Here is a 12,158-nt window from a genome sequence, read left to right on the forward strand (position 1 = left end):
TATATATATATATATATACATATATATATATACATATATATATATATATATATACATATATATATATATATATACACACATATCATTGAGACACAGTTGAATTAAGTGCTTAAGTTGAAGCATCAAGTCAGTCTGATATTATTGCACAGCTCAAAGTCAGGTGAATAAAATCTAAATAAGCAACAGGATATCAAGAAGTGATGCAGTAGAACTGTTTCAAACAGCTCCATTTAATTGAACAACGCAATCATTACACCAAGTTAAATGCATTTTATTGTACCCGCAATCTGATATACTCGTATGTACAGAATATAGTAAATTTTTCAATCATAAAATTTATGCATAGGAAAACAATATCAGCGATGTATGTATGTATGTATGTATGTATTATATGAGGTGGCATTAAAAGGTTCCAGGGTTAATTATATTTAATAAAAAAATAACTTATCTAAGCTTTAGCATCATCTCCTTTGAAATAGTTGCCTTGCCCAGCATTCCTGCCACTTTTGGAATCTGACCTGGAAGTCGTTTTCCATAAGCAAGTTGAGGACTTTCTGAAATTTGCTTTGGACCTCAACAACAGTGTTAAAACAGCTACCTTTGAGCTGCATTTTCATCTTGGGGAAGAGATGGAGGTCACAGGCGCAGGAGTGGCTGTGTGGTAAGTAGCTTGCTTACCAACCACATAGTTCCGGGTTCATTCCCACTGCGTGGCATCTTGGGCAAGTGTCTTCTACTATAGCCTCGGGCTGACCAAAGCCTTGTGAGTGGATTTGGTAGACAGAAACTGAAAGAAGCCCATCGTATATATATATATATATATATATGTATGTGTGTGTATATGTTTGTGTGTCTGTGTTTGTCCCCCCCCCCATAACATTGCTTGACAACCGATTCTGGTGTGTTTAGGTCCCTATAACTTAGCAGTTCGGCAAAAGAGACCGATAGAATAAGTACTAGGCATCCAAAGAATAAGTCCTGGGGTCGATTTGCTCGACTAAAGGTGGTGCTCCAGCATGGCCGCGGTCAAATGACTGAAACAAGTAAAAGAGTAAAGAGTCCACAGGTGCTGAATCTGGTGGGTACAGAAGTGATACCATGTTGTCTTTGGTGATAATCTCACAAGTAAGGAGAGCTTGGTGGCAGGGTGCATTGTTGTCATGAAGAATCCAATTCTTTGTGCTCCACAGATCTGGTTGCTTTTGCCAAATGTCCTCCCACAAACACTTCAAAACATCACAGTAGAACTCTGGATTGATGGTCTGGCCCTGGGGAATGAATTCTTGATGCACAATACCACATATCTGGGATTGATGCTTGTGACAGGTCTTCCAGATTGCTCATCATCTTCCAACGATGTTCTTCCACTTCTAAAGTGCCTGTGCCACTTGAAACATTGCACATGACTCATTGCCTTGTCACTATAAGCCTGTCGAAGCATGCTCAATGTCTCTGTAGCAGACGTCCAAAGTTTAATGCAAAATTTCACGTTGGCTCTTTGTTCCTGTCCCTGACAAAATCACAGATTACAGCATACATGTGATCACAAAAACATAAATTTCACAAGATTAGGAACGCTTAGCTGGAGAGAGATGCAGAGGACAAGCCTGTATGTAAGAACAACCACTCTTTTACTTAGCTCGGCGTACATATGTACGCAAGTAAGTGTGATTTCGTCATCATAAGGCGAGCATGAGTAATAACACATAGATACATATGTACATACATACATAGATGACGAACAAAAAATATTTCCAACTACATCAATATATGTCAACTGAGAGGAAGTATAACAAACATAAAATTGTTGTTGAGATGCTACTTCCTGTGAAGTAAGACGTCCAGATATCTGTGAAGCACTTAATATAGTGTGATACATACGAAGAATAAGACAGGAAATTCATGTATAGCAAATAATAATAATGTGAAGTGTGTACACACCTATTAATATAAACAATACTTGTCGATAGATGAGAAATATTCGGTCAATAAATGCTAAGATATAGTCTGGACAGTGTTCTTTAAGACAAAAACAAAACAAGACCACAAAAAGATAGCCATCCACCAAAGAATGAATTAATTACAGTAAGTGTATGAGAATTATCTCTAGTTAATTTTGTCTTTCTTTCTTGTTTATATAAATGTTTTATACATACACACATACATATATGTATGTGTGTGTATATACGTATATATGTATGTGTATATATGTGTGTGTGTATATATGTATGTTTTTCGTTGTAAGGCTTTATTTTTTAGTTGATTTTCACCTAGCAAGACTTATCATAGATGGCATAATAAGTCACACCCGGACAACGTCGGGTTATACTGCTAGTATATATATATATATATATATATATAGTTTTAGGGAAAAGAACCAAGGTTCATGAACTCATCGATGAAAATCTAAAGCTCAATGTAAAATTGTAAAGCTCAATTTAATTTTAATTTTTTATAAATTGATTTTAATTGAGTGTTTACCTGTAATTTTGGATTTTGTCCCTAATATTATTATATATATATAATATGGGTGTTTAGTTCACTGGTGATCTAAACAAATGGATTATCAGGGTTCTGGATATTTATGCTGTGAAAATACTTTGCTGTAATACATACGGACTAACATCCATACCCTCTGAAAAATGAACTGTGAACTTTATTTCCTTACTCTCTACTCTTCCATTTCATTGCTTATTATCTGCAAATTTTCCATGTCTAGATCTTTCATATGTTCTCTACTTGGCTCTGATGATGGAACACCCCATATTCAGGCATATTTGCCTATCACTTGGGATATCTCAGAAACAGCTGTAAGACCTCAACTAAGTTAAGAATAATAATGTATATGACTTGAGATGTTTGTTATGCCTTGGCATTTGTTGTCCTCTTTCACAAATATAAATGTATGTGTGTATATATATATATATATATATATATATATATATATATATACATATTCATCATATGTGTGTGTGTGTGTGTGTACATAAAATTAATCCAAACAAGTGGAGGAAAAGGAGAAATGAAGTTGCAAAAGCACAGAGAATATATTAGAATTATTTCAAATTTCATTATACCTTAAAATATAGGAATGCACTTGGCTGGTTTCACATGAGATTTTCAAAAGTGTATAGTGTATGGAGTTGTTTTGTAAATTATGTCTATTTTGATCATTATTATAAAAATAGTTTGTTTTCAAAGTAGGAATCTGGCAATATATATAAAGAGCCTCTAAATGTATTAAATGTATACATACCATTAAAAGGCATGATGTTATGGAATTGTCTGAGATAAAATCTCTTCATTGACCTGTGTTAAAAACACAATGTATATCAGAGTGAGATAAATGTTGCTGCGGTGACTCGTGAGAATGACTTTCTTGAGACTCGTCAATGGCAAGCATCTGTCACCTGTTTTAACAAAATTTGTACCTTGTTATATAGGAAACAGTGAATAAAATATTTACTAGCACTGCTGATGTTTGCCATGCTGTAGAAAAATTTGGTAAACACAATGGAAACAGTATTAAATTAAAATAACCACCTGTGTATCATACTAAATGTATATGTACTGTTAGAAGGCATAATACTGTGTCTGTTTCATATATTTAGCATTCTCACAAGCTACTACAGGATTGTTATTTCATCTCCCTCTGATATCTATCTATCTATCTATCTATCTATCTATCTATCTATCTATATATATATATATATATATATATATATATATATATATATATATATATATATTTATATATTTATATATAGAGGGTGATAAATTGAATATTAATTCAATTGAAAACCAAGTGGCCTAGCATATAAAAAATCTGAAAATTCAGAAAAATTGTATTACGTGTGTATAAGAAGGGATGACCACTAAGTGGACATCCTATATGCTAGAAAGAGGTCATCAATGACCCAACCACAAAGAAAAATAGTGTTCTCCAGAAAAAATTTTCGCAAAACACCAGAGCATAGCGAGCAAGACAAAATGAGAAATATACAGAATAAAAGAATTCTTTTATTCTGTGTATTTCTCATTTTGTCTTGCCCGCTATACTCTGATGTTTTGCGAAATTTTTTTCTGGAGAACATTATTTTTCTTTGTGGTAGGGTCGTTGATCACCTCTTTCTAGCATATAGGATGTCCACTTAGTGGTCATCCCTTCTTACACACACACACACATATATATTGTTTTCAAATGCAGTACATCAATAAGAGATGTCTCAGATGAATATTCTTCCTAGCTTCTTTGAATGATTATTAATGATCGTAATGCTCTCTCACTGTCACAGCTGGATTCCTTGTGTTGTCTCTAGTATTTCATTATTGAATTCAAGTTCATCAGGCAAATTGAATTTACCATGTTTAAATTTTTTAAACCTTTTTTTGTTATTTCTTACATATATACATACATGCATTGTCATCATTGTTTAATGCCCATGTTTTATGCTGGCATGGGTTGGAAAGTTAGACAGGATGTGATTGGCTCAAGGACTGCATCACATATGTGTCTACTTGGGGGCATAAGGATGGCCTCTTAACTCATATTTATTGTAATTATTCATTAATGCTTTGTCTGTTAATTTGCAGAGATTACAAACCATCAATAGAAAAAGAAAGAAAATTTGTATTAAATAATGAACTTCCAAACAACACCAGATCATGAAAGAACTTATTCAACAGATGCAAGCCAATCACATATGCTACATTTCCATGCAAGTAAGTTCTTAATTATTTTAATCGATTTCATATATTAGTGTATGTCATCCAGGAGTGTTACCATACTTGCCACGCTTGACACAGTGGGTTTGTAAGCCTTTTAGAGGGCTTTTTCTTCATGCAGGAATATGTTGGGGCTTGTTCTTTACTGTTGATACTCGCATGACACATGGACACACACACACATGAAAATAAATAAGTAAAAAAAGTTGAAAGGTTAAAAAATAGGGGTGGCTGTGTGGTAAGTAGCTTGCTTACCAACCACATGATTCCGGGTTCAGTCCCACTGCGTGGCATCTTGGGCAAGTGTCTTCAACTATAGCCTCGGGCGGACCAAAGCCTTGTGAGTGGATTTGGTAGACGGAAACTGAAAGAAGCCCGTCGTATATATGTATATATATGTGTTTGTGTTTGTCCCCCTAGCATTGCTTGACAACCGATGCTGGTGTGTTTATGTCCCCGTCACTTAGCGGTTCGGCAAAAGAGACCGATAGAATAAGTACTAGGCTTACAAAGAATAAGTCCTGGGATCGATTTGCTCGACTAAAGGCGGTGCTCCAGCATGGCCGCAGTCAAATGACTGAAACAAGTAAGAGAGTATACATGCTCACAGTCCCTCCTCCAGCACCACCACTTTTGGATGGCCACTGACTTTCCTCTGCTCTTTTTAATGGGTTTCGTTTTCTGTCCTGCAGGGTGTCTAATAACCACCCTCCTCACTCAGCTTATTTGGTGGGGTTACCAGTTTAGTCACCAATGACCCAACCAAGACGAAAGACAATATGACAAGATGATCTCAGCTGCTACCTGGGCCTGCATGATCGTGACTGGTCAGAAATAGGCAGTAGTGGAAGGAATCCAGGGAGGGATTCGTCTTTTAAGAGTAACGAAGCCCAGGTTGAGGTTTAACGTAATGGTTCTTTTACTCTTTTACTTGTTTCAGTCATTTGACTGTGGCCATGCTAGAGCACCGCCTTTAGTCAAGCAAATCAACTCCAGGACTTATTCTTTGTAAGCCTAGTACTTATTTTATCGGTCTCTTTTGCCGAACTGCTAAGTCACGAGGACGTAAACACACCACCATCGGTTGTCAAGCGATGTTGGGGGGACAAACACAGGCACACAAACATATACACACACACACACACACACACACACATATATATATATATATATATATATATATACGATGGGCTTCTTTCAGTTTCCATCTGCCAAATCCACTCACAAGGCTTTGGCTGGCCCGAGGCTATAGTAGAAGACACTTGCCCAAGGTACCACGCAATGGGACTGAACCCGGAATCATGTAGTTGGTAAGCAAGCTACTTACCACACAGCCACTCCTACACCTATGGAAATTTCTGTAGAAAAACAACTAGTAGGGACCTATGAATCAGTCTTTCCTACAATAACCTGGATACAAAATATCTGTTGCATGACATTGTATAAAACTGTCAAAACCAAGTGATTCCAAACGATTCTCTTTGTTAATGGCCATCTACCATCTTTTGTCAAATATCAGCTTACCAATTATAAATGGAAGGAAGACTGATACTCCCAGATTGTTCATGAGACTGTTTTAGTCTGTTAGGGAATCTGTAGGGAGAGCTTGAATGCACAGATGCTACACTCCAATCTCTCCTTGAGGAAATTACTATGTGGAAATCTTCCATCATCATTCATCATTGTTTAACGTTCCTTTTTTCACCCTAGCATGGGTTGGACGGTTTAACTGGAATTGATAAGCCGGAGAACTACACTAAACTTCAATGTCTGCTTTGGCAATAGTTTCTACAGCTGAATGCCCTTCATAAATACTCTACAGAGTATACTAGATGCCTTTTTTGTGGCACTGTCACTTGTGAGGTCACCAAATACTCACAAGACATGATGCCTAGACTGAGTGAAGGATAGTATTGAAGGGGGTGAGAGTATGATAAAGAGACAGGAACATGTGTTTTGTTAAAGAGAACATATGGCTTCTCCAGTTTGGATCGGGACATAGCCTCAAAGTATAAGATTAATATGTCTACTTATCCATGCTTACATGGGTTGGAGAAAGTTTGAGGCAGATTTTCTACAGATGTTCTTCTTGTCACCAACCCTCGACCATTTTTCCATTTTTATGGAATATATTAGAAATGAATGACACTGTTTGTAAGACAGTAACACATATTTACAACTGTCATGGCAAGAACACACACACACACACATACTCTTTTACTTGTTTCAGTCATTTGACTGTGGCCATGCTGGAGCACCGCCTTTAGTCGAGCAAATCGACCCCGGGACTTATTCCTTGTAAGCCTAGTACTTATTCTATCGGTCTCTTTTGCCGAACCGCTAAGTGACGGGGACATAAACACATCAGCATCGTTTGTCAAGCAATGCTAGGGGGACAAACACAGACACACAAACACACACATATATATATATATATATATATACATATATACGACGGGCTTCTTTCAGTTTCCGTCTACCAAGTCCACTCACAAGGCTTTGGTCCGCCCGAGGCTATAGTAGAAGACATTTGCCCAAGATGCCACGCAAAGCTTCTTTCACCAAATTCACTCACAAGACTCAAGGTTATAGAAGCCCAAGGTACCACACGGAAGGACTGAACCTGAAACTGTGTGGTCAGAAAAAGCATAATGTAGCAAACTGGTAGAAACGTTAGCACGCCGGGTGAAATGCTTAGCGGTATTTCGTCTGCGGCTACGTTCTGAGTTCAAATTCCGTTGAGGTCGACTTTGACTTTCATCCTTTCAGGGTCGATTAAATAAGTACCAGTTACGCACTGGGCTCGACATAATCCGTTTGTCTGCCCTTGTTTGTCCTCTCTGTGTGTAGCACCTTGTGGGCAGTAAAGAAATAAGAAAAGCAATAATGTGTGTGTGTGAGAGAGAGTTATTGCAAAAACTATACACACATTGGCGCAGGCGTGGCTGTGTGGTAAGACGTTTGCCTCCCACTCACATGGTTCCAGTGAGTGGATTTGGTAGACGGAAACTGAAACAAGCCCGTCGTATATGTGTGTGTGTGTCTTTGTAGTCTCTCCACCATCGCTTGACAACTAATGTTGGTGTGTTTACGTCCCTGTAACTTAGCAGTTCGGCAAAAGATCCCAGTAGAATAAGTACTACACTTACAAAGAATTAGTCCTGGGGTCGATTTCTTCGACTAAAGCCCTTTAAGGTGGTGTTCCAGCATGACGTATTTGTGTAGCCAACCTTGTTTATCAATATCAAGTTTAAGTAAAGGGAAATAACTCCTTCTGAATCCGAATTATTTCCCTTTTTTCGTCGTCCCACCTGTCGTGTACTCTTTCACTTTAGCCATAATGACTAGCTATTTCCACCTTCTTATGCACGGATGTATATATATATATATTAAGCTAATAATAAGGATTATTATTTTTTTTTTTTTTCTTTCCAAATAAGCACATGCAATATATATTTGTTCTTCACTCATTTATTACTCTTCTTATTCTAACTCAGGCCTGGCCAACTCGAATTACATTGCAGGCCACTTTAATGACAGAAAGTGCTGAGGGCCGCTTGTATACTGACAGAATTGAAAGCATTTTGCTTTCTCATGCTGTTATTACAATAACGAATGAATGATCGTTGATTCAACATGAAATATCGTTGCAAAAACAGTAGAATCTTTGTGTTTTACTTTGCATAACGAGCTTTAATTTTTGATAAAATTTTTTAAATGTTTGTTTGAAGAAATCCATTTCAAGAAAGTATCAAACTGGCCGCAAGATAAAAGTCTGCGGGTCACATGCGGCCCATGGGTCTCAGGTTGGCCAGCACTGTAAAACACATGTCCATTGTCTGGAAATCTTTCGTCACACATCTGTGACCTCTTCAGTGACACTTTTCGTCTTTGTGTGTGCTCTTGCTCCACTTATTTCATTCTGCTCTTCTATGATGCGTATCCTTATGTGAGTATGCGTTTACATCCGTGTATGTGTGTGAGTATGACCTTCGCTCAACCCCATCCTCTTCGCCTGTTGTTGCAGCTGATTTCCTAGGATCCAAAACTTTGGTATAGTTTCTGTATCTCTGTGTTCACCTACGATGCTGCCATTGTGGTAATTGTTGTTATTGTTGCCACCGTTGTCACCGCTGCTACTGCTGTCATTGTTAGTACTGTTGCAGCTGTCTGTGAAGTTACTGTGTGTGTGTGTGTATATATGAGTTCGCTTCTTATGTTGTTCGTATCCATGCCCTTTATATAGATTTATTCATTTATTTATCATTTTTCATCTACTTCTATTTCTTATATGTATCACAGGTATGTGCATATATGTCTACTGTGTGTGTATTACCTTGTTTGTATCTATGTTTTATTTATATTATTATTTATTCCTTATCTCTTCTCCTCTCATCTGTCTTTAGTCATGTGGTGTGGTGGTTACTGTTCCATTCGGGTTTTCTATTGAGGCTCAGCCTGTCTACTGCTATGTGTGTAGCCTCTGTGATCTGTTTAAGTGTCATGTCAGTTCTATGTGTCGATAATACTTTAACCTCTATGCTATTAACCAAGCCTCCAAGTTCTGCTTGAGTATGTTAGTAGAGCACTGATGAGCCTTTCCCTTCTTTGAGCTCTCACCAGTGTTCACCTATACACTCCCCTATGCTGCATGCAGTCTCTCCAATGTAAGTAGTTGTCATGTTTCTGCACAGTTCCTCAGTACATCATCAGCTATACACTATGTTCTTAACCTTACAGTTAATCCGTAGGTTCATCCTACATACAACACAATTGTTCTCCATAGATGGGAACTTATCAAAGGGATAGGTTCTACAGATCAAGGATGTTATAGGGGCATCAGGCCTTTCTGCTACTTTAATCCATAGAGTAGCTTTACTTAAATGTTATTCTAAAAAGGTAAAAAAAATGACCAGGAGTGGCTGTGTGGTAAGTAGCTTGCTTACCAACCACATGGTTCTGGGTTCAGTCCCACTGCGTGGCATCTTGGGCAAGTGTCTTCTACTATAGCCTCGGGCCGACCAAAACCTTGTGAGTGGATTTGGTAGACGGAAACTGAAAGAAGCCCGTCGTATGTATGTATACATATATTTGTGTGTTTGTGTGTCTGTGTCTGTCCCCCCAACATCGCTTGACAACCGATGCAGGTGTTTTTACGTCCCCGCAACTTAGCAGTTCGGCAAAAGAGACCGATAGAATAAGTACTAGGCTTGCAAAGAATAAGTCCTAGGGTCGATTTTCTCGACTAAAGGCGGTGCTCCAGCATGGCCGCAGTCAAATGACTGAAACAAGTAAAAGAGTGAAAGAGAGAGTATCCTGAAATACAATATCTATTTCAAGACATGATTTCACATCAGGAGCTTCTGACAAAAAAAAGTTCCTACTTATGTCTTTTCATGTTTATATTTTCATCCTTTTCCTAATTTTCTTTTAGGATTAATTACTTATATTGGCGCTACTATATCTGTTGGATTATGCATCATCACTCTTTGTGTCTTGATTTGGTACATCAGGAAACAGTGAGTATCCATTTTTCATTCTTTATTAGGAAGTTACTCCTCAGAGAATAAAGAACTTGATAAACCCAGCATTCCAATCAGACCAAATTCCCAGATAAATTCTACAGAATGTTTGCATTGTTTTCATCATCATCACCATCATTATTGTCAGCATGTAAAAAGCACCATCCAAACATGATAGATGCCAGTGTCCCCCGACTGGCTCCCATGCTGGTGGCACATAAGCACCATCCGAACATGGTCGATGCCAGTGCCCTCTGACTGGTGGCATGTAAAAAGCACCATCCAAACATGGTCAATGCCAGTGCCCACTGACTGGCTCCTGTACCAGTGGCATGTAAAATGCATCCACTATACTGAGAGGTTGGCATTAGAAAGGGCATCCATGCCAGGTCAGACTGGACTTGGTGCAGCCTGCTGGCTTGCCAGTCCTCAGTCAAACCGTCCAACCCATACCAGCAAGGAAAACGGACGTTGAAACGATGATGATGATGATCATAATCATCATCATATTTTCTCTATATCTAGTTATGGTATTTATCACCGCAGTTACAGAGATGCAATAAGATTGTCTTCCACTGCACACAGAGCTAAACAGTTTAATTTGCCTCCTAAAACAATAAACATTGAGCAGGAAATATTTTAGTAAAACAAAGCTATAACAGTAAAGTTTATTTTTAAACTGGTATTCTGTCAGTTATGATGATGACTTGCAGTTGATCCGGGCAACGGAATAACCTGTTTGTGGAAGTAATGAAGTGGCTGAGCACTCCGCAGACACCCCATCCTCTTAACATAGTTGTCGGGGAGATTGTGTAGCACAGTGTGACAAGGCTGGCCCTTTGAATTATGGGTATGGCTCCTTTTTGCCAGCCAAGTGGACAGGTGCAACACGAGATGAAGGGTTTTCCTCAAGGGTACATTTCACTGCCAGGAATTGAACTTACAACTGTGAGCCAGACACTATAACCAATAAGCCACGCACCTTCACAATAACACTAGTTTATTATAGTGTTAATATAACACTGTGAGCTGGCAGAAACGTTAGCATGCCAGGCGAAATGCTTAGCAGTATTTCATCTGTTTTTACATTCTGAGTTCAAATTCTGCCGAGGTCAACTTTGCCTTTCATTCTTTTGGCGGGGTTGAGAAATTAAGTACCAGTTGTGTACTGAGGTCAATCTAATTGACTGCCCCATCCCCCCCAAAATTTCAGGCCTCGTGCCTAGAGTAGAAAAAGATATAAATAAATAAAAGGACCACTACCAATTTTGTGGAAACCTCCTTTGACAAAAACTGACTTTCCTCTTCAACAGCTTAAACTGTTGACATGGACAATTTCAATCTTACTTGGGTGGCCTGTGAAGAAGCCCTTAGCATAGCCCCTTCCTCCCAAAATCCCCTTTGATATCGCATAAAAGCATACAAGACAATTTCATGAGTTGAGGTCATCTGGATTGTGCATGGGATTATAGGTGCAGGCATGGCTGTGTGGTAAGAAGTTTGCTACCCAACCACAGTTTTGAGTTCATTCCCATTGCATGGCATTTTGGACAAGTCTCTTCTCCTATAAACCTGGTCCAACTAAAGCCTTGTAAATGGAGAGAATCTAAAAGAACCTTATCATAGCTATATATAGTGTAAGTATCTTGAGAGAAAAGCTGAACATTAGAAGCATCAGTTGTGGCGTGCAAGAGAGACGATTGCGCTGGTATGGACATGTGGTGAGAATGGAGGAGGATAGCTGCGTGAAAAAGTGCCACACCCTAACAGTTGAGGGAACCCGTGGAAGAGGTAGGCCCAGGAAGACCTGGGCTGAGGTGGTGAAGCAAGACCTTCGTACATTGGGCCTCACCGAGGCGATGACTACGGACCGAGACCTTTGGAAATGGGCTGTGCGTGAGAAGACCCGGC

At 38.6% G+C, this 12,158-nt stretch overlaps 1 protein-coding gene across 2 annotated transcripts in view; it reads left to right on the forward strand.

The window, feature by feature from the left end:
* Positions 1 to 12,158, forward strand: part of LOC106873026 (uncharacterized) — a 30,433-nt gene that overhangs the window by 13,535 nt on the left and 4,740 nt on the right. Inside the window, exons 1-3 of one of the 2 annotated variants that reach the window (XM_014920228.2) lie at positions 1,460 to 2,085; positions 4,594 to 4,722; positions 10,160 to 10,244. In XM_014920228.2, coding sequence (XP_014775714.1) covers positions 4,641 to 4,722; positions 10,160 to 10,244 — 167 coding nt within the window. In that variant the 5' untranslated portion in view covers positions 1,460 to 2,085; positions 4,594 to 4,640. Of the gene's footprint in view, positions 1 to 1,459; positions 2,086 to 4,593; positions 4,723 to 10,159; positions 10,245 to 12,158 lie in introns of those variants that run through there. The other variant, XM_014920229.2, reaches the window with a different exon arrangement.

This window comes from Octopus bimaculoides, chromosome 1 (genome assembly GCF_001194135.2).
Source record: "Octopus bimaculoides isolate UCB-OBI-ISO-001 chromosome 1, ASM119413v2, whole genome shotgun sequence".
NCBI classification, from domain to species: domain Eukaryota; kingdom Metazoa; phylum Mollusca; class Cephalopoda; order Octopoda; family Octopodidae; genus Octopus; species Octopus bimaculoides.